We start from the raw sequence: 23,474 nt of genomic DNA on the forward strand, positions 1-23,474 counted from the left end.
GAAGTTCATGCATATATTTATACTCTATAAATAACGCTTGTTTATTTGTGGCCCCATCTACTATAGTGTCAAAGCTGTTGGAAAATCAAATACAACTTGTGTATTATCTTGGAATACAGAAGATATCAGTGACAAAGGGCAAGATCTGAGACATACGACATTCTTTGTGAGATGTCTCTTTGACATCATTTTTGATATTTCACATTTGCTCGTCTAAACCTTAATTTAGTGCCTGTAGCATAGGTTGACGTGCAAAGAAAAGCCAGTATAATGCCTCTTTGAAATTCAACTGATACCGTTTGAAGGCTTCAGTCATATCCCTGTCCTTTCACAGTCAAGAGTATGTTTGATGATGAATTTAGTCTGTCATACTCAAGTATAAAAACAAGTTCAACTTAACCACTGAACTTGTTGCATCATAATGATGATAAAATAGACTAATGTTCAGCTTCTGTGTACTGATTTGTACTTATACGAATATATACTTTATAGTTTATACTTATTTAAGGAAGTACAGTCCAATCAGTTGCCCATGTTGTACAGCCCTCAAAATCTGACAATTACAAGGTGCAATCAATCTTGCATAAGAAAAACTGAAATAAAATGCACACCACTGTAGCAAATTAATTTACTGCATATTATATGAACTGTTTTTGTACTACTGTCGACAGCAAAATTGTAGTGATACAGTGCTGAAGATGAGTCATTGAGGTTTGACAGCAAGTCAAAGGCAGTGTTGGTGGTGGAAGTAGCTAGAGACTACACATGGCAATGACAAATAGCATTCAGCCTGATGAGAGTGACTCCCAGCAGCACCGAGCTCAGTGGGGGGTTGTAAACATTTACACTAAGAGTCTGTCCAGTGCTCATGGTTGGCGCTTGCCAGCCACCTCGGTATCGAATGTCGTGTCGCATATTTTGTCATTCAGGCCTGTCCCGAAATTGTAGGAATCACACCATCAATTTATGAAGGAGCCATCCAAATGTGACAACAGGCTTATGCTAAATGGAGAAAATAGAGCTAAACATTGTTAAAACACCCCTAAGACCCACATGGTAGAGAGTGCTGCTGAGCAGAGAGCTGCTATGCTCCCCGCTGTGAACTGGGAAAGATGCTGGTGGGCTTCCTTCTCGATGAGGGCCGCACCGCTCTTGGGCCCTGATTTGAAGCCTTTTTGAAGTCTGTTTCCAGCAACCGTGTGCCAACATTAACCAATGTTTCCACAAAAGCACACACAAAAAAAAAATCCAAATCAAATGAATGTACGTTTTCTAATTTGTGCTAGTCCATGCTCATTTCTGAATCCCCATAAAAAAAACGTTATTAAAAAACTATTTATTTAGAACTTGTCTTATGTTCATCAGTTCAATGCCATAAGAAAACAAGCTTTTATGAGTAAATATGGAAATCTTCAAGAATGCCAGCTAGTCTTTGATCAAATTTAACAGTTGGTCACCAGAGTTTTTGTCTTGAGTGTTTTTTCTCTCTCCATTAGGTCCATCCATCCATCCAAAAATGGTGTCATTTACATTTCTGAGTATTAACCACAGAAATAGGATTGATTTTTATAGGATTTAATGGATCCCATTTAATTTATGTGGTATATCTAGTATAATCCTTAGATGTGGCTGGAGCAACAAATCAATTAAATGGCCATCAAGATATAATACAGCAGAATATGTTTGGGATCAATCCTTTATTGTTTCAAAACTCTAATATCTTTTACAATACAGTCATTTATTGTTACATGTGTGATTTGATGGGTAATGTACAATGTCGCCCAATAATGAAACACAGTCACAAAGTATTCCTTTCTACATATCAATATTCTATGATAGTGAGAAGTTTGTGCTGTTATCTTTTTTACTTGGTTTTGACAGCTCAATTACTTCCCTTTTCAAATCAACAAAAGCATCGTTTTTGAAAGTGCATTTCAAGGATTGCAATGACGACTGTTGCCATCAGTCAGCCATAATGTACATTTCAGTATTGACAGAGCGCCATACTGCTTTGTGAGTAACAAACAGCATTAACTACATTTCCAACTACAACATTTATCTGGATAAGTAAATCAAAGAAAATATATCAATATGCATGCCGTGAACATTCCTCCAGAAACATTTATAATAAATGTATATTTTCATTTGCATGATGTTGATAATGACAGTATTCTCCACAAAAGGACAAATGCTGATAATGAGAACTAATATTTAACATCCAAATACTTTTTGTTCAATTTACACACAGGTCAAATGGCTTTATGCCACAGTGTATAGGGCAATGCCCTAATAAGGTAATAGCATTTGGTCCACAAATCTGGGTTTCAAAGAAAAAGAAAGAAAAAGGAAAACAAAATGTGGTAGCAGGTGGGATCTTGAACTGAAAGCCAAAATAGCATCATGACGATGTTCATTCTTGATGACGATGTTCATTCTTTCAATTTTTCAGGTTATTCAATTTTCAAGTTACGATTTATGATGTGAAGATTCAGTTCAAAAAGTTGTAAGCAATATAAATATACATTTTAGCTCATTACTTGGCTATTATACTTTTCTGTTCCATGGAACAGCTTTCACTCTGTAGAACTTAGTTCCCAATGGAACTTTGAACCTGTTCTGTGCCTGGAAAAGAGACAAGAAAAGAGCTTTATGAGACAAAAAGAATGATGTCAATACACAAACAAGACTGTCATTGACATGGATTACATAAACCCCTGACTAGGTCTATAGGTCTGTCTAGGTCTACACTTAGCCCATGTCAGTATATTGCCTCTCTTAGATCAACTACAGACCTAAGTTAGAAGCTCATTAGAACATGAGGTTGTACAAACCTTTTTTGCCTGGCAATATTCCTTCTCCATCACCTTCCCAAGAACCCATGGCCGTCTTGAGGTCCCTGATGCTGAAGAACAAAAACACAGAACTCATTAATCCCAAACTGAATGAACACTATGAAAAAGGTTAGATAATGACTGTGTAGTCAACATAAGGCGTATAAAGAAAATTATAGCCATAATAAAACATAAATCACCCGCAGGACAATTTTGTTTAATACATGTACATACAGTATCCACGTTATATAAACTCCATTTATACTCCACATGCGAAATCCATTTTAGCAACGAACAATGATACCTATTTATTAGTCATTCACTAAGCAACTGACAAGAATGCTCGTCATGACGACAAAAGGTTTGGGTGAGAAAGTGAAACTGACCTGGTTTGAGGTCCAGTGCAGTGAGAGACTCGGAGTGCAGGAAGTAGAGTGTGGGGCCGACTGTGAACAGCACATAGTTGTCATGCCTTTCATCGAGGATGATGAGGACCAAATCGCCTACCTGGAAACTGAAACGTAGGAAACAGAAGAAGACGATGAAATTGGTGTCTGCAAACTGATGACAGTAAGAAAAAAACACATTAAGGCAATTATATAATGATGTGCATAATTGTACCATATTTAATGATAGTCAGAGTGCTAACTAAAAACAAACAAAAACAAAAACAGCAAACAAATCTCAAGGTACTGTGATATTTTGATGTACTTACTCTCTGATGGCGATTTTCTCTGAATGGCGCGATGACACAGACGACATGCTTTGAGACATCTGCAAAGAAAAGGATTAGGGAAATGTTACAGATGTTACAGTGAAGGGTTGACAATATTGGTTATGAATAACTGTCTGAGATGACATCTGCTGGAAATACATTTCTATTAATTTGTAGTAGTTTTCCCCTGTTATTAGCATTAGACTTGAATCTATTTCACTTCATTGCATCCTTCTGTGTGCAACATGCTATTATGACATGATTACTTTTGGGAGGAAAAAAGCTTTTCAAATTAGAAGAAAAAATATTATTTTCTGTAAAACCTCTCTAGCATGTACTTTTGTGCTTCAAGTCTGCAATTTCACAAAAATGCATGAATTAGCTCACTCTAATGATACTCTTCTTAAAAATCTATTTATTTTCAGTGAGCTCTTCAGCCTCATGGGTCAGGATTTTACTCTTTGATGCTACTGCCACCTAGTGGAGCTGGAGTTACATAGCCCCTTTAAAAAAGCAGTGATGATAACAACTGACCAGTCTTTGACTGAGGCGCTTGTTTTCTTCTTCCTTCATGTGTAAAGTCTGCATGAAAGTATAGATAGATTAGAGAGATTGACAGATATAACAAAGAAACAAAAAAGAGGTGTAGTGCACAGGGCCATCAGTTTGTTACTCGTGCAGTAGTCTCGCTGGCCAGCCTCCCCTCCCTACCGTGCGAAGAGTCTGGCGGCGCAGGTCTCCATTGTGGGATTGCGATGGGGGGCGCTTGGCGGCAGTGCCCTTGGAAAATAGTTTCCAACAATCCAACTTGCCATTTTCAGCGTGTAGCAACGAGCTAGCATGTAGGTTTCTGCCGTTAGCTTGCTAGCTAGTTAGCGTTGTTGTTTTCACTGAGGCGGCAGGGCACTGTTTACAGCGACACGGACACACAGGGAGGAGGGAGCGGAAGACGCTCTGATTGACATGGTCAGAGCCAATGACAGAGTTTGTAATAAGCCAGGAGCGGACATCCGGCCGCGACTGAAACAGTCGCTCCAATGGGGAGCAGCTGCAGGGCAAGGGAGGGCTTATCCCAGTAGCCTGTTTCCGTGCAGCCAGACCACTCTCACGGAAGGGAGAGGAGGCTGGCCAGCGAGACTACTCGTGCAGTGAGACAGATGCAGTGTGTCTATTTACCCTCTCAAGTAAGAGTATCCGCTGTTTCTCCTCTGACATCAAGATGTTATCACTAGAACAAGGAAATAGATTTGATTACTCAGAAATGTCATCAAAATTGTATTAACTTAAAATTATGATAATCATCATGGTTTATTATGAAGGTGAACATTGATTCAAATATGACAACAAAACTGTGAGGAAGCATAGTTATTTTTTTGTAACTACTTGTGAAATGCTAGTTAGGCTACAAATCTTAAATTCTTAAATGAATAGTAACAAACAAAACTTACACTGTCCAATCCTAGCCTGCCTTCCACTGTCAAATGTCCTCTCTTTGTCCATCCATGTTTGTGTGGCATGCGTTGTGTTGACAGTACTGGCAGCGACCCATGTTAAGGGCTTGCCCAGGGGTGGAGGCGGGATTTGATCCACCGATCTCACGCTTGCAAAGCTCACGCGTTAAGCGCAACCCCAAGAAGAGAGCTAGCCCTCTTGGCGGAGCTGGTTAACAGACTTTTATACTGGGGGAGTGAGTTTAACCAACTTACTCGCTACCACTCGGGACTCACGAGGACTCTGATTCACTCAGTTACCCTTTACACTATTTCTTTTTAAATCATTCTTCAATTGCATCTTTCTGTGCTATACTGGCAACCAATTTCACATTTATATGAACATTGATGGTTAAGGCTACATACTGCATATAAATGCAGCCCCCTTCAAGTCTGACATAACTTTGTTTGGGCATGGCTACATATGTTGTAAAACATGACATACGTTGAGAATAAAAACAAAAATGGAGAACTGGTGTATCACTAAACTGTAAACACTCATGGTGCATCACTAAACTGTAAATATTGGTTAATCTAACAATTTCCTATGGCTAACCAGACCAATGGCCATTTATGAACTGGGACAACTCTCTTGAAATGGGAAAAAATCAAACCATAAAAACAGATAACCTCATCTCTATGAGAAACTCAAAGATGACATGCCAATGACATGTTTGAATCAACATTGAACACTTGCACCTTAGATGTGCTCCACCCTTGTTATCAGCACCAACAGTTTTAAGCAGAAAATGCATCCTCAAGCCCACAGTCACTTTCTTCATGAAGCTGTACATCAGTGCACCATTACAGATATATTTAGGGAATGGGATATAGCCTTCTCTTGTGCATGTCTTTAGGTAAAAAAAAATCTACATTGCACAGAGTAGACTAAATGCTATTGTGTATTGTGGCAGTTGGGGAAAGTAGCAACTTATTTAAAAATGAGTACCTAGCCAATTTGATTATAGTCTAAATATTTTAAAGGGGAACTTCACCAAAAAACAATGCTGATATATTTGCACGTGATCTCATACATATCCGAAAACTGTAAGTTTAGCAGTCATTTATTTAGTTTTACAGTTATTCCGTTTATTTGAGTGAAGTTGATATATCAGGTGATGTATCATTGTATTAATTACAAGTCTTCTGATGACATCGCTGGCATCAACTTACCTCAAATCGACTCTCAATAATTGTACAACTAAATGAATGCCTGGAAAACGGTTTACAGTTTTCGGATATGTGTGAGATCATGTGCAAAATGAATCAGCATTGTTTTTCCGGTAAAGTGCTCCTTTAAGGAAGATTACAATCACTAAAATATCACTACAATTATCAAGAGCACACATGTCTTATTGAACAGTCATTTGTATTTTGGGTAGATGCTTACTGGACTGTCACCATGCTAGCCTCCACCGCTGAGTCGACATGTTCATCATCACGAATGGCTGCCACAGAGGCCAGTCTGTGGGTTTCAGAGTAGGCCCCTGCTAGGACAGGCAGGGCCCGGGCAGAGGCTCCCTCTGATGCCTCCTGAGCTGTGTAGGTGGGATTGAAGAAGGCGGAGGAGACCAGGGCCGTGCAGCGCAGGCGGTTCAGCTCCTCCTCCAACTGCTTCTTCTCCTGCATGACGCTAGCTCGGTCCTCGGACAGAGTCTCTATCAGAGCTGCAACCGGACAACAACAAATGAAGATTGAGACTGCAATTCAAGTTCAAATGTAAACAAAAATAAATAAAAATAAATGCATACTATAGACCAGTGATTCCCAAAGTGTGGGCCACGGCCCACTAGTGGGCTATGGAGGTACTGCAGGTGGGCCACGAGTGGTCTGCCAACACTCCTGATTTTCGCAGGCAATCCAATGGCTGTAGCAGGGTCATTTTTAAAGCTACAGTGGAGATCCTGTTATCAGAAGAAACGCAAGAGTAGGGGTGTAACCCCGGTGCCTGGCTAAATTCCCAGACAGGCCTTCCTTCAATCATGGCCCCCCTAATCATCCCTCGTTACTCTTAATTGGCACATTGATTCCTCGACTCTCCACCCTGAGAAACTAGAAGACCTAAGGCATCCATTAGTACCAAGCATAACATTGTATCTTGTCAGGAAGTGTAACCAACTCTAGGTTAAATTTGGGCAAGGGAAAACTATTTCAAAGGGGTCCCTTGACCTCTCGACTCAATTTATCCGAATGAAAATTGGTTCGGTTGGTACCCACGAGTCTCCTCTTTACAGATAAGGTAGCATTTTTTACAGCCTAAATAGCATTAATAGCTTGTGGATTGATTTATTCTGCCAATCTGTTTATTCTGTTCTGCTCATCACATTTTGTCTCAACAAATGTGTTATACAAGCAATACTTCTGATAAGTAATAGGGGAGAAAATGTTGGAAATCTGGCTTTGGGTATTTTGCCTCAATTTTTGTATGTGGATGGATTATTGATTTTCTTTATGCCCAAGTTCACATGCTCTGTTAATGAAATAAAAAAACATATAGGGAAATAGATCATCTTAGTCTCGTGTGTTGATCAGAGTTGTGATTAAAAGGGTTGGGTGGGCCCGGAAGATTTTCAGATATCAAAGTGGGCCGCGGCCTCCTTAAGTTTGGGAACGCCTGCATAGACAGTTTCAAGATGCCAACATAAACATTCTAAATTGGGCCCAGCTTACTTCCTGATGCAGTGTTTGCTGATACAATAACTGACAGGAAATAAACTAGAGTCCAAACTGTTCCCGAGCAACAGAATTCCAGTGAAACTCTCTTTTGAAATATAGCAGTAAGAAGTAGGGACATTCAGAACAAGTGGCCATTTATACAGTATAACACTCATGAAAACACATTTATAAATGTGAACATATAGATTTTTTATTAAAAAATACACAATGGCTTCTTCTATTAGACATTAAAACATCAATACCCTCCATTCAAAGCACTCCATGCATGGTACTCACCTTTGTCCTTCTCCTGTTGCTGGGTAACTTTCCTCAAATTCTCTGTGAGCTCATTGATAATCTGCTCCTTCTTCAGCTTCTCCCGGGTTAGAACAGTGTTGAAATTAGTCTATGGGGACAAAACAATGATTTGTTCAGGAGGTGTGACACAACCTGAAAGACCATTCTTGGTCAAAACAGAGAATCAAGCATAAAAAAGGAAAGGAAAAAGGAGTTGGAACGATGAGCTGCAACAGCTAAGTTCTAAAAATGCAAACTTTGTCTTGATCAACTACTGTAGCCAGCACCTATGTGAATGAAAATAGTTTTCTTTGCCATTCTGTAACAGATTTCCCCCATTTAAACAGCAGTAAAAGCTGCATTATGCAACATTTCAGCCTAAATTATGAAGTGGGCTGTAACAGAGAAGATGGCTCCATTGCCCCAAACTGAGATGCCCATAAATTCACGCCATTTCCCAAAGGAAATTCTGGCATTGGAAATGGCCACTGGCAGGACATCAAAACGTACGAGCAAAACACAAAACTTGTGCCGAACCAGCAGCAAGTGAGCATTCTGTCACTTTGCGTTCCGTCTCACATCGTTTTATGATCTTTCGATATAAAGTCAGCGAGCTCAAATGTTCTTGATTCAGATTCAGCTTCCTGACACACATCACCGAGCATAAGGGACTTTTGTTCCCTACTAAGTGTCGACTGGAAGGCAGCCGCCTCCTCCGAGGCTGCCAACAGTGGGTTAACACTCTTCACTTAGCAAAGCACAAGCAATGTGGCACTGTGCCTCTCATCTCCTCAGCCAATGATCGGGCCTTATTAACCCAACTTGGTAAAAGATTTGCAAATGGTGTCCGAGCTAAAAGTACTGGGCTGCACAGAAGGTTTAGTACATCCGTGTGCTACCTTGCAGACAAATAGTATTGGATAAAAGCTGTGCATTGCAGCCTGGCAGACCTATAGTTGTTTACAGTACATGTATTGTCATATAATGGATATTTAAAGGTGGGGGTAGAATATCTTTATCTACTCAAGTATGTTTATATTACAGTGAGGTATAGAGCATAGAAATTCTTTGGAAGAAATCTTAGGAAGGATTACTTTTTGTTATTAATTAATTAGCTGACCAGCAAACTAGTTAGCCATTAGCCACCAGCTAGCAGTTCATTAGATCAGTTTTAGATTGACTTATCAAGTAGAGATAAGATGTTCACCAACATAAAACTTTGCAACTCTTCTGCTTGTGGTCGGCTAAGTGAAGAGTGGGCAGTGCCAATGATGCCAGCCTTGGAGGAGAATGCCTTTTCAGTTAGCACTTTTGTTTTTTTAATGAGGCTCACCTCACCCCCCATAATTATAGAAAATGGTTGATTCCCACTGAATATTATGCTGCTTTATATATAGTTCACTTTTACTTGGCTGTTGGGAGATGATCGAATATTGCTGCTAAGCAGGGTGAATATCTGTGTATCTGTGCAAGACTGACAGAACCAAATTACACAAGTCTCCTTCATTTAACCTGAGTGGGAGAATAGCTCTTCTCCAACTCCAATTCCTGTTGGCAGCACTCTTCAGTATGTTGCTCCCCCTTGCCTTCATATTTAATATTTTTCTTAGCCGTACCAAAAACGTTGCACATCAACATTCAAAACTTTTCGCTCAATTTGCGTTAAGTTTAATATATTTAATTTAATATGATGAAAAATAACTGATCACTGATGATTATTCATAAACCCTAAGTTGTGACATGAATATGGCTCTGCAATATGAGTTTGTAGATAGTGGAGTGTTTTCAATAAGACCCCAGAGAAGAGAGGATGTCTACCAACAATGTCTCTCCCTCGAGCAGGGTCACATACACTAGTGTCATATTGCTGCTCCCAGTACTTTCCTATTTGTGCAAGGTCATCACAACATTGTGCGCTATAATTATGACAAACACACACGCACAGACACACAAACATACAGCCCTACTTTCTAGAATGACGATGGCTGCATCTAATGAACATTGGCCATTGGGCAATGAGAGGGGGGAGCTGTGTTGATAAAGTTTGGCATTGCTAGCAACACTACATTATTAATTGTGAGGACAACCACGAGCAACCAACTAATGAGAGAAAAAGACGAGGTGCAAATCCACTTCAACAGAAATCCTACAGTTGTAGCCCTCATGAGGCATATTCTTTGTTTCCTTTATTTAACCCGGTCAACTCATTGATTAAAAGGAAATATCTTTTGTCATTTTATGAAATGTCTTTCTGATTCTGATTCTGACCAAGAGGTTTTCCAGGCCCTTTAAAACACAAACCTGCTGCTCGGCTATGAGTGATGTCTTGAGGTTCTGCATCTCCTCATTTTTCCTTTTCTCCAGGAGCTCCATCTTGGTCTGCAGGGAGGCCCTCTCCTGCTGCAGGGCTGAGTCCAGAGAGAGAGGTGCTCCCGCTTCTGCATGGCCCTCAGCATGTAGGGACAACCCTTCCTCCCTGAAAGGCATTAAGGTAGAACACTGACAAAGCCTGCATGGAAAGTCCCGTCATGTTAGTCTATGCTGCACGTCTGGAGAGTATGCTTGCATGTGTGTCTCTGCGAGGAAGCGATTTGTTTAGTTTGAACTACTCTTTGCCGGTAATAGTATTTGCCAGCATTTTGTCTCTAGATTTGTGGTGGGATAGTTTGCTACTCTGCCCTGCATGCTGTGCTGCAATCAGATGGATGGATTACCATCACTACTGTCACTCACCCTTTCGGAGCCAATTCTGGATCTGGACTAAGCATCCCTGCTGTCACTCACCCGATGCCGCTCTGCTTGGGATTGGATGAGTATCCACACACTGTCCTGTAAGGCTGTCTCCTGTGTCTGGGTCATGGTTTTGAACTGCCTTGCTTCAGATTGCCTTGCTTACTCTGCCATCCGAGTTGTGTTGATGCCATTGAGCTAGCTTTGCTGCCGGCTAACAGTGCCATGTATTCGCCAAACGGTCGTCACTCACCAGGCATTTATCTGTTCCCTGTGTTTGGATCTTGGTTCAGGACTAGCTGTCTGCTTGCTTGCCCCAGCTGGCTACATCCCTTCTCTCTACTTATCAGCACCGTTACAACAGTGTAGGAAATTAGGCAGGGGCAAAAATGCCCCAAGAAATCTCAGAATGCCCCTAAAAACCACGATAGAGGGGCAAAAACTGCCCCCCAAGGTTTTCATAATTCGTTCAGTTCATTTAAGGTCCATTTCCATCTCTAATGCACACACTCAGCACCTGCAAGCTGGTTGCCAGAAGACGATGAAGAACACACTCACACAAACAGTGCCGTTGTTCACACTATGCATTAGCAACTTTATGCACTAATAATTACGCTTTTTTAATTGCCCCTAAAATATTGTAAATGCCATTTTATTAATTGCCAATTGTTTTCATTTCCACTTGTATGTTAATGACACACAGCTCTACCTCCAAACTAATCCCTCTGACTACCTCCCCGCTCCCTGCTTCCGTGAAATCAGAGAACGGATGAACTCCAATGTTCTCAAATTCAATGGGTTCAATAGGTTGCAGGCAGCACCCTATAAACTCCTTCAAAATACATCAAGCAAGTTTCCAACACTGGAAAAAAACCCTGGCAGGTTAACGCACTTACACATATGACGCTTATGACGGGCAGGCACGCATAACGCACCCCCCCTCTGGAGCTCACGGAGCTCCAGGCTGCCTCCAGGGCTCGACTCTGCTGCATCCCCAGGTTGGATGCAGGGTGTCGGGCAGGCAGCAGTGCATCGCGCACCCCCCCCTCTGGAGCTCACGGAGCTCCAGGCTGCCTCAGGGGCTCGACTCTGCTGCATCCCCAGGTTGGATGCAGGGTGTCGGGCAGGCAGCAGTCCATCGCGCACCCCCCCCTATGCTCACTCATACCCTGGCATCACATCACATCCCTCCCACCCTGCAACAACTTCATACAGGCTCACTTTCAAATAAATCATCTTCAAGATCTTCCTCCTCACATTCCCCATAACAGGTGACGCCCACTTGAGACCAAGCCTTTGGAACGCTCTTCCCGCTGCCATCCGTCGCTCTACCACCATAGACAGACACCTTTAAATGTAGAGAAGAGATCCATCTCTACAGTCTTGGTTTCCCTCAGCACGCAGCTGGTCCTGCGAGTATCACTGGCCCTGGTATTAATGCAGCTGACTTGATTTTTGAACTGGATTTTTCTGATTTTTGAACTAGATAACTAGATAATCAGGATATGCAAGCATACTCAAACAGATCAAAAGTGGCAATAATGATAGTAATTCTCAATCAACAGTGTATTAGCATAAACCAGATCTTCTCTCATGGTGTAATTAAGATTCTGTAACCAAGCAACCAAGACAATCAATTGAAGAGGTATTACACACACAAAAACACAGTAATGCAACGGCACGTTTAGCTTTAGTATGTGATGCATATCTGCTATTTGAATCAAACTGTTACCTTTTTGAGGATTGTCTCCCGTGAAGCTCATTTTCAAGTTCTGAAATTTTGTCCAAAAGTCTCTTCTCCATCTCCTCCTTTTGTTGCTGTAACTCTTTAAAGGCATCTAATGCAATCTTCAAGGCCTCATCTTTCTCTAAACCTTTCTGGACTACTTTTCTGGACTGCTCTAATCTGTTAGAGATCAGGTCATATTCTGTCTGCACATTGCAGATAACAGTCCTCAACTCTTGCTCCCGCTCCTGGAAACCCCTCAACTGCTCTTCTTTTTCTTGGTGTAGAGCAGCCGCTTGCTGGTCTAAGCCCCATTGGAGTTGCTGCTGCTGCTCAGTATGTTTCCTCTCAACATCATGGCCGTGCTGCTGCAGAGAAGAGAGCTCAGTGCGCAACAAGATGATCTCCTCCTCATGTCTGTCCACCAGTTCTGAGATGCAGTGGTCCTTCTCAATCCGCATTAGAGTCCTCAGCTCTGCTAGGTCCACTTCATACTCCTCATTCTTCATCTGAAGCTGTCTTCCGAGATCGACCAGCTCTTGGCTAAGGGCTTTTGTCTCAGCCTCTAGCTGGACTTTCACAGCCTCCGCCTGCTGCACCTTGGCCTCCTCAAATAACAGCCTCACCTCTTCAGTCTCTGACTCTTTGAGGGCAAGCTCCACCTCCAACTTGCAGTGTAGGTTTGCCAGCTCAGCAGTACGAGCTTCCAAGTCCTTGATTTGACTGTCCTTCTCTCTCAAGGCCGTAGAGTGACGATCAGCTGCCTCACTTGACTTGGCCCTATTCTCTGTAGCTAGGTGCTCCAGACTCTCCTGGTTTTCTCTGGCGAGGGTCTCCAGCTGGGCCTTGTGTTGCTTCCTCATTCTGTCCTCTTGCTCCTTCAAGTGGGACTGCTCAATGCCTTCCAACTCCTGCCGGATCTTTTGCTCGCCACGTTCAATCTCAAAGTGCAAATTCTCAAGCTGGCTGGTCAGGGAGTCTCTGCAGGTTGAGATAGTCTTGATTTCTTCAGCTTGATCATCGATCTTCAGGTCCAGGTTTTTAATCGTCTCTGTCTGGCTAGTCTCTGCCTCAACCCATCGCTCCCTCTCACTCTCCAGCTGAGTGAGTTCCTTCTGTTTGTGCTCCAGAAGCCCTTCCAGCTCCAGCATAGCATGTTGCACATCTTTGACAATATTCTGGTTGACCTGGTTTTCCTCTGTCAGGGTTTGGACCTGTTCCTCCAGGCCTCGCCGAAGGGAAAGGAGCTCACTTTGGTGCTGCTCCCTCATCTCCAGTGCATGGGTCTGGTGGATGTTGTCCACAATGGTGCATACCTCAATGGTCATGGTCTTGAGGGCAAAGCCAAAGTCACGCTGTTCCTTCAGTACCAGACCTCTAAAGTGGTAGAGGTCGTCCTTGACACTTCTTAAGTTGGACTGGGACTCCTCTGCGGCACATCGGTACTTCTCGATAATCTGTTTCAGAACGGCCATCTTTGAGTTCTCCCTCTCTAGTGTTGTGGTATCCTGCATGCGCTTGTTGTCAATGGCGTTGATGACAGAGGAATACAGTGACTCCACCATCATCTCAGGACTAGTAGGGTCACTGATGGGGTTGGGGGATGTCAAGTTCTCTTCGATCACAAACTCATTAACGGCAGACATGAATTCAGGGCTCTCTGCCAAAGAATCGAGGTCGAGGGAGCCCTGCTGAAGGACTGGGTCCATGTTTGGGTGGCCGATGGTTTCAAAGTCAAAGGTTTGTGCGTCGATGCTGTCTGGGGACAAGTCCTCTAATGGGGCAGGGATGGGAACATGTAGGGGCTGACAGGTGGGGCCATGCAGGTTGAGAGAGGAGGGGGTTTTGGAGGAGACAGGGGTTGTTGTGGTCACAGGTATGCCTTCAGACGGTGGGGTAAACGCGGTTGATCTCGGAGCACTCTGGCTATAGAATGCCTGGAAGGAGAGCAGATGTAAAAGTGAGTGAGAGGACATATACGAAGGTCACTCAAGAGTAGCCTAAAGATTTGAATTTGAGCTTTGAATTTAAAGGGTCTCTGTGTGATTTCTGCCTCAATGCTGACCTCTATCATTCAATGATTGAATAACAACAACAAATGAAAATAAGAGACATGGCCTGGGCCCTCCTCAAGCTCTCTCCCACCCTGCAAGCTAGACCAGCAAATTCAAATATAAAGGTAGCGGATAGCCATAACCCAAAACAAGCAGCACTGTAAACAAGCTAACAATGTCAAGTTTAAACAAGATAACATAGGAGGTAGGGATGGGCATTTTAAGCAATTTAAATACTTGAGTACTCTCCTTCTATTATGAACGAGTGCTTGAGTACTCGTGTGTGGGGGGGGGGGGGGGGGGGGGGTCTGTGTGATTACTATGGTAATGACTGAGCAGGGGTAATCTGCTGTGTATGGGGCTGCTCACACATGTTTGCATTTTTGCATGGAAAAAGCGCTACCTGGAGCATTTTTTGTCAGGAGAGGGACTGACTGTGATATTAGGTGACGCTAAGCTAACATCTAAAGCCTACCTCAGACAGTATCTCCGATGGTTGGATGGATGGCATTAGCGCTTTGGAGCAGACAAGTTGTGAAACAAGCGAAGGCATTTCCAATACATGTCCATTGTCCAGCAATGTCAGGTTATTGTCCAGTATCATCCATTTTACTTTATGATCACTGTTACAATAACGTAAATCCACGGATTACAAGGTCCGGTGTTCTGCCAAAAAGTGAAAACTGACCAGTGTGATTAACGTTACAGCTGCAGCTGAATAGTGATCACCATGAAGCGATTGTCTCCCAAAAAGTGATTCTTTCTCCACATTTCGTGTGACTAACGTTATGGGAAACGACAGTGTAGTCCGTAAACTTGTGCACAGTTTTGAATGGGTTTTATCGGGCGTGCGCTATGAAGAAGTGTGCGTCTCATTCGGGAGAATATCTCCAGCCACCATTTTCGGGATGAGCTGGAAAACCTCCGGTTAAAACTTTCAAAAATAATGTTACTTAAACAAAAGTAAATGGCTTATTGATGCACGTTGGATGAGAAAAGGTATTTCAACGAATGAAGCAGCAAACGTTGTATCAAAATACTCGTAATGTTATGGCGTGAAACTGTGGCTGTAACGCATTACTCAAAATAAATAAGGTTACGTTACAATACGCGTTTTATTTTGAAAGCAACAAAGCGGATGACGTACTTGTACATTCTGGCTGACTTGACGCCCGTGCAGTTGCTGCCAGATCCACATGACGATGCGTGCGTAGATCTTCTAGACCATTTTTAAAGGGGTGGGGCGAGTACCCGAACACCAGAAACGTTACTCGAGTACTGATGTTATGAACGACTGCTCGAGTACCCGAGTACTCGCGCCCATCCCTAATAGGGCGGCCTTCAAACAACAACAAAAACACAGCCTTGGCCTACGCCTGTGTTTTAGAATGCAGAAATATCAGTCTGAAGCAGGTGCCCCATGACTTCTTTAGTTTGTTTCACACTCTAAAATTCAGCTACCCCTGCTGATAATTTGCTAGTCAAATTATGCTTCAGGAAAACAGAAATATTACACCAGACTTTCTTTGTATAATGATACAACCATGGATCTGTAAAAATGGCTGCTACAAATAGTGAACAATAGATGTAATCCCTTGCTCTCCTCCATTTTCCCTACTAATATTACTATCCGACCGTGCCTAGTTTTATTGTAAAATGTAAGCAATGTGTGTGATAATAAAGGTGTTGTGTTATTGATGTTGTCATACAAATAAAGGTACTGTGTTATTGAAGTTGTCATTACCCTTTGTTCACTTAGTAGGTCAGTAATGGTTTGAGACATCTCGTCCACACTCTGTGCAGCTTGGACTAGCTGGTGAAGCATCTCTACATGCTGATTTAAGGGCTCAAAGTCGCACAGTGTGGGAACCCTGAGAAACAAATCAGTTACAAAAAAAAAGTCAAAATCCACAGTGTCAGAGATCATTATAATTGAGGACAGAATGCTCATAACTGACGGAGAAACGGTTTAGGGATGGGCACTTTTGGTGATTTGATACCAATATCAATTTGTGCGTCACATTTAATTGAACAACAATACTATTTGATACATTTCTATAAACTGTGACTTGATTATGCAATAGAAAACAAATGTGCTGTGTAATTTTACATCAATTTGCTGGTCTAAATGGAATCCCACCAACTTAATTTGATTTAGAAATGCAAATAAAATAGCACATCTGTTTTTTTGTCAAACTTAAAAGTATAATTTTTCAATGCCCATACTCTCTAGTAGACTGCATATTATGAAACCATTTGAATGACTGAAGACAGTGACTTACATGAGGTAAGGCTGCACCTCCACAGGACAGCAAGACTTCAGGTACTGCAGGTCATCAAGCGAGATGTCTGGAAGCTCATAGTCAAACCTTCTGGGCTTTCGTGTCTATGAACAATAGTGGACAAAGACAGTGAGAGAAAACGAGACCCTTTATGATTCCAAATTGGAGAGACTCAGAACGGTAACATTAAGATTATGGGCCCTATCGTTGTACGGCGATATCGTTTGCGCGCCTCTTATTGCTATCTTCCCAGCATCTAAGCTATCGTCTGCTTCCACCGTCCAGTTTTGCGCTGTGATGACACAGGTGTAGGCGTGGCCCAGGTGTGTCCGTGGCCTCTAGCCTATCATGTGTCTCGCGCAAGTGTCATTTATCGCTGTGGGGAAGATACCGTATGTGCCGAGCGCAAAGAGAGGTTTGGGAGTTGCCTGTTCCAAAATACGTGTTCCAGTGCAATGTGTTAAAAAAATCGCCTTGGGTGCTCTCAATTTTAACGCCAGGAAATAGCTGGTCTTAGCGCAAACGCAGACGTACGCCTGAGCGCAGACAGTCTCCACATCTCCGTGCAGTGCAGGAAATCCTTGCTTTGCGCAAATGGATCCCTCTCCACTCGCGCCTGCGCACACTCTTCTCTCCTCGGAATGCCACGTTGATTTCAACTATAGCCTACATTGCAGAAAAAACACACCTTGATTTAAAAATGAGAATTCGTTTGTCATGGTTTTATTACCAGACAGGTTTGTGGTATGAGGTAACAATAGATTGCTTTTGAGAAAGTTGTGACGGTGTTGTGCCAAGCTGCCTCTCCCCACCCTGGCCGGCCCAAAACACCCAGGGCACCGACCCACACCCACCCCACCACCAAGCCTGCATACCCGTCCAGCTCCCACCTTCTCGGGGGAGACCCCCTCCAGCACCCGGCGCACACAGACTCCCGCCCCGCCAGACCCTAATCCAATTCAAAACGCATAATTTTTTCGCACAACACCTGTGTCCGGCCAGTACAGTAACCTCTTTCCCTGCAATTGCACGCATGTAAGACTGACCAGCGTCTCCACAGCGCGGATGGCAGCTGAAGTCCCTCTCGCCATCAAGCAGACAGTGACGGAAGCATGTGTCTTTATGTGCGCCAAGGGGGAAATTACAGACTAAATTGGTATTCGATGTTTAATTAATAGAAACTAATAGAAAATAGCTGATTAATAAAATGTGTGCTGGTGGAACGAAATTCAACTTCTTCAAATAGAGCAGCATCACTCATTGCGGCTCTCAGTACGCTGCGTAATTACGCATCCTCTAGTCTGGAAAATGCTGACTTGTTCAAAATGGTGTTCCATTCAAACTTACACAAAATGATGTGGGAGGCCATGAATCAAGTCCTCTAAACAAGCGATTTCTGAGGAAAGACTTTCCTGAAAAGAAGAAAGGGAATACATTAGAAAGCTCAGCTCTGGGTTGGAATTGGTGCCATTTCAAAAGGTACGCTGTGTTCTACAGTGACAACTGACAACTCCAACATCATCAACTAGGAGCTCTAAAAAGAGACTTACTAAAGAGTTTCCCAAACGTTTCCCTTTTGAACTTTTCAGCCTCGTAGAGACGTTTCCCATCCTTCACAAGTGCACAGGCCCACTGAGAGAGGGAAAATGAAGGTAAGATTTTACAGCAACATAATGCATTTCTTTTTTCAGTTTCCACTTTCAGCACTGGGTGCCAGTGTGGCTCTCTGAAGGGGCCCTGAATGCTACTGGGCAGGTATAAGGACATTTTCTGAATCTATTATTATGAGTTTAAATGTCAGTCTTGGGGGGAAATATATATCATCCCTGGGAACCTCTTGCTCGTCCCCATAATAAAAAGACATATTATAAAAAAGGCCCAAACAGTTTAAAAATTGAAAAGGGATAAGCGGAAGGAATGAGAAAGCTTTCTGTTGCAGCTTTCTTGCTGTTGCTGAACAAAATCAGTTTGTTCTGAAACGGGAGGAAAAGTATGAGCCAACTCATTGTATGATTTCTTTCTGCCTGAAGCCCCGGCGCACTGGAAGCGTCTGACGCTCACCTGTTGTTTTAAACGGCCGACCTGTAAACTTTACAAGTACCGGTTTACAGTGTAAAGCATACAAATTTGCCCCTGCCTACATACTGTATAAATAGCGACCTTCTCCCAAAATACTGCTGGTTCTGTGCTGTTGGTATTTGGTATCTGATGTCTGCAGTGCTCTATAGGAGCATCAGCTGACAAATGAGGCGTGTCAATGGACGCTCCCAGTGCGTCCGGGGCTTTAGAATGACCACAAACAGCATCTGGCACTGACCTCTCTGTAGTGCCGTATAAACATCTTCCTCCTGACGACTTCAACCACTGCCAGGCAGTACATCTGGGGCACGGTGCTGAGGGCCTCCACCACCCTCACTCTCTCCATTAGCTCTGTCAGTAGCCTGAGTAGAGCCTGAAGCTTCTCCCCATCCTGGTCTGCGTGAAGCATTACGTAGCAGCACCATCTAATGCAAAATCATCACATGACGTGGTAAACCTTGAGAACAAGTTTCTCCAAACTGTATTTGCATTATTTGTTTTTACGAGCTAGACTGCATTCAGTTGGTACAATAGGCTGGATAATTGGCAGTGTTAAGTGAGTTATTGAACACAAAGAACAAGAAATACATGATAGCAGGTAATAAAAACGGCTCATGCTTTACTTGAGTCGGACTTGAAGGTTGTTTGCGAGTTCTTGTTTGGCAGTGGTGCACTTCTTCTTGATGTCCAGCAGCTTCCTGTGGTTGGTCAGCATGATCATGAGCTGGTTAGTGTGACTCAGACACAGGTCAGGCAGAACAGATGTATCCTTCAGGTTTTCAGCCCGCTTCTGATTGGCCAAAAATCCCTGGTAAAACACAAGATACGCATTACGTAAGCATTATGTATCCACCATCCACCAAAAAATGGTAAATAGTAAAAGCATTTTTAAGTGGAGATCTCTTGTTTTGCTTACCTGAGCAAGTTCTTTCTGTTCATTCACCAACTTCTTACAGCTTGCAATCATTTGGTCTAGAGCATACAATCTGTCCTCAAGCCCCTTGATGGCTTTCATGTTTTGATTATCTAGTTTGGCAATTGTGTCTCGACAATCTGCCAGGAAGGGTTGAATGATCCTTGGGTCAAGCTGAAAGACAAAACATCTTAGTATGGATTCTCAATATTTTTAAGCCCCCAAAGTGTAGAACTACATATTCATCTGAACTCTATTTCGATAGGCCTATTCACAAAACAGTGACTCACCCTGTTGATGGAGTCAAAGCATTTCCGCACAACTGATTCCACATCATTGGGCCTGTCTTGTACATTGATCCAGTCTAGTAGTGTGACATTGAAGGAGGGAGGGATGGCCAGCTCTGGAGTGTCGTCTTCCTGGAGGGCAGCCCTCAGCCCACCGCTGTCAGTCATTTCATTTGTTTCCTGTTCTTCAAACGGTTCAGATGTGGCTGCACCCGGAGCAGAGAAAGATGCAGGTAACTTAGTGGTCCTCTGTGCATCAGCAGTGCCGAGCACAGAGTCAGTGGATTTCTCCACCTCTGTCTCATCCGAGTCCTTTCCTGGGGTTGAGCTGGACTTCTCAATGCTATCTCTATAACTATGTCGTGTCAAACATTCCAGCAGGGGTATCTTGGCCATGACAGAGACTGCTGTCCCTAGCCTGCAATCATAAAACAGAATACATGAAGACATAAAGTTCAGTTTCTTTTCGTTTAATTAATTTAAGCATGAGAATTTCTCAGAATATAACTTAATGTTGTTAGAAAAGTAACCTACATTTGCTAGGATTTTGGTTAAAACATTTGAACCAGTAATAATGTCAGCAAATACAGCCATTAACCGCTAACAAGCTTACAGTATTTGGTATTTGAAGTTCAAGACAATCCGGCCTGATTAGATTTAGCACAGTGCAATATATCATGTTCCTTTGGGGCAACACTTACTTTGAGAGTTTGAATTTAATTTCCTCCAAGTCATGTTGAAAATGTGTGTATGAATTGTCAAATTTCCAGAGCAACCTCTGATAAGACAGGGTGCAGTCATCCAGATTAGCCATAATAGCAGCCCAGCCTTGGTGTTGGAGGTGTTCATCATGAACCAAACGTTCACAGAAAGAGCAAAGTTTCTTGGCAACTTCATACATTTCCTAGAGAGGCAAAACATAACAATGTCAAGACAAGTCAGAACCATCCGATAGTTAATGTGTTTGTGTTTCGCCTGCTCTATTGGCATGTGCAGCACACAATCGCCTGCTCTATTGGCATGTGCAGTGCACAATTGCTTGACTTTGCATCACTGATGACATCCCTGTCACCGATGATGTCACAATGCCTATGACATCACTGATGATGTCACAATGCCTGACATCACTGATGATGTCACAATGCCTATGACATCATCAGTGATGTCATAAGATGATTTTGGTCAATAATGATGTCACTGACATCATCAGTGGGACAAAAAAGATAAACAGACAGACAGACAAAGCCCACTTGCTCCCTTTTATATATAAGGATTATACTGTAATTAAATAGATCAGTGTCATTTAAAAACTGACGTGAGCTCTCTATCAAGCCACCAATCTATATCAATTTCAACAAACGCAATCCATAATGTTAGTGAACATTCCAAAGCAATAGCTTATATCTCCTAAGGAAAGACAGATTTTCAAAAAGTAGCTAATTACCACAGCAAGTTGTGTTCGCGAGGCAACGGTGTGAAAGACAGCTGGCATCATAAGAGACTCTTCCACCTTAACCTGAATCTCACTCTCAATGGAGAAGGTGGTTTTGGGGATTGTTGGATCCCGGTCACACAAGATCATCTCTTTGTTGAATAGGAATATGGGGTTGGTGTCCTAGACAACAGCAGCAAAAAGACCTCAGTCATCAGAACATCGTTACAAATGCTACCTCTGTAAAACAAAGAACTTCTATTTCAAAACCGCAGCAGAATTATTAAATAATAAACGGCGAAAGGGTACAAAACTTACAGTGCCAGCACTGTAGCTGCAGACTCGTCTCTCTGCAGCCATACACTCCCCTCCATTGACAACAAGGACTTGATGTTGCGTTGCAATCTTATATTTGACCTGGATGGCATGTTTAAGCTCCAGCACACTGAGGAAAAATTAGATTTATTTAGGACAAATGGCCAAGATATGCTGCTGACCACTATTCTTGACTACTATACAAAATGATACACTGGCAATCTCTTACGTCTGGACAGCAAGCTCAGTGTCAAATGTCAGTGTGCTGCCATTGTTGACCTGGAACACATACAACTTCATGTTGAAGCTCCCAGAGATCTTCACACTGGCCTGTCTTGCTCATTTAGTCATTCAATGCTCTGCGAAAACACAAACACACACAAACACACAATCAAAAAGGAGCATTAGAAGCATGATAATCCCAGATTTGACATTGACAGTCAGGTCTGCCTCAGGCTGTGTTATTTTATTCGGTCAGGCTCAATCATAATGCTAGATGATAGCGACAGGTAGCTGCTTACCTAAAACGTGGGTGGAAGCTGGCATTACAACGTCCTTTCCATTGGATAATTAGCGTTAGCTAATAGCTGAGTCACCATGTTGATGGTTACTAGCTGCTGTCAAGTTTTTTTTTAACCAAAATTGTAGAGCCGCCTATGTAGTTAACGTTATATTGCCAACAGTGTTTCCGTTATCTGGCCGCTAAGAATTGCTAAATGTGACAATAATAAAGTACGCTAGATAACTAGGTGAGTTGCTGTCATATTAACGCTGATAGCCTTTAGAATTCAGATAGAATGCTGGCCCCTGTCAACTTACCCGAGTTCTTCAAACCTTTTTGTTAATCTTAACCTTACCTGATTTATGACTGGCTGGTTAACGTCGGCCTCCGGCTAGTCAGGGTGCCAAGGCAGGAGCCACCAGCAGCTGTTAGCAAGCTAACGTTAGTCAATGACACCCGCTGACTGCGCTCACTGGTTGTAGCTAACATTAGGTATCAAGCTAACGCTATGTAGCGTTATGTACTGGCAACGTCGATTATTTTGACAGATGTAACATTAATTTGACTAGCCAACATCACTCATGTCATACGCATATGGATTATATGAATATCTTCCTGTGTTAGTTTAAAATAAATGGTTCCTTTGGTCAATACCTTTCTTTGCTCGCATCTCCCAGTTGTTGGTCTCCACTCTCCACCTTGCCTTGGCGAGTTAGCTAACGCTAGCTGACAAGCTAGCAACTAGCTAGCTAACCTGCTTCAGCTTGGCATACATAGAGCTAGCTAGCTAACATTAGCTAGATTAGAACTAGCCTAAAATATAGCTAACAGTCGTGGCCACACTGGCCAGCTATTTCTTTACAATCGAATCATATTGATCCAAAATGGTTATGTAACTAATAGATTATGCCAACCAGCTAAACTCTTTTTTCTCGAGATTTTGTAATACACGAGCTTCACCGTTGTTTATCTGAGTAGCAAGCTAACAACGCTAACACCCTTTTCCAGTCTGTTTTGTTGTTGTCGTCTGGTGTTGTGCGATTCGTAAACGATCCGTCCAGTAGAGGTCCAACAGAAAGCCAGCGCTCTCAAAATGGTCAGTTCAGATTTGTCTGCTTAGTTTTTTTAAAGGGACAATCCCCCAATGGCCAGCGTGCACTATTTAT

General features: G+C 42.6%; 1 protein-coding gene across 2 annotated transcripts; it reads right to left on the reverse strand.

Annotated features, from left to right (window-relative positions):
* Positions 1 to 1,691: 1,691 nt before the first annotated feature.
* rb1cc1 (RB1-inducible coiled-coil 1) lies at positions 1,692 to 23,212 on the reverse strand. Of its 2 annotated transcripts, XM_083653858.1 has the most exons (23): positions 22,963 to 23,212; positions 22,036 to 22,165; positions 21,810 to 21,936; positions 21,504 to 21,674; positions 20,761 to 20,963; positions 20,063 to 20,477; positions 19,776 to 19,946; positions 19,483 to 19,667; positions 19,098 to 19,284; positions 18,331 to 18,412; positions 18,128 to 18,192; positions 16,781 to 16,884; positions 16,243 to 16,369; positions 12,451 to 14,381; positions 10,290 to 10,464; positions 7,989 to 8,097; positions 6,427 to 6,703; positions 4,723 to 4,774; positions 4,081 to 4,128; positions 3,547 to 3,605; positions 3,218 to 3,345; positions 2,832 to 2,902; positions 1,692 to 2,622 (listed from the first exon to the last, which is right to left on the reverse strand). In XM_083653858.1, exons 2-23 carry the CDS (start codon positions 22,104 to 22,106, stop codon positions 2,545 to 2,547), a joined length of 4,836 nt encoding a protein of 1,611 aa, XP_083509984.1. In that variant the 5' UTR covers positions 22,107 to 22,165; positions 22,963 to 23,212; the 3' UTR covers positions 1,692 to 2,544. The 2 variants fall into 2 exon arrangements, with proteins under 2 accessions (XP_083509984.1, XP_083509985.1); XM_083653859.1 differs by lacking the exon at positions 4,081 to 4,128.
* Positions 23,213 to 23,474: the final 262 nt, after the last annotated feature.

Source organism: Poromitra crassiceps, assembly GCF_964638095.1.
Source record: "Poromitra crassiceps genome assembly, chromosome: 17".
Classification (NCBI taxonomy): Eukaryota; Metazoa; Chordata; class Actinopteri; order Beryciformes; family Melamphaidae; genus Poromitra; species Poromitra crassiceps.

What these genes read in the sequence shown, in the direction of transcription:
- rb1cc1 (XM_083653858.1), bottom strand. Translation starts at nt 22,106, where the DNA reads ATGAAGTTGTATGTGTTCCAGGTCAACAATGGCAGCACACTGACATTT. An exon ending in CGCGAACACAACTTGCTGTG is followed by an intron (nt 20,964 to 21,503) that starts GTAATTAGCTAC and finishes TTGCCTCTCTAG; the next exon opens with GAAATGTATGAAGTTGCCAA. An exon ending in CACTCATAGCCGAGCAGCAG is followed by an intron (nt 8,098 to 10,289) that starts GTTTGTGTTTTA and finishes TTGTCCCCATAG; the next exon opens with ACTAATTTCAACACTGTTCT.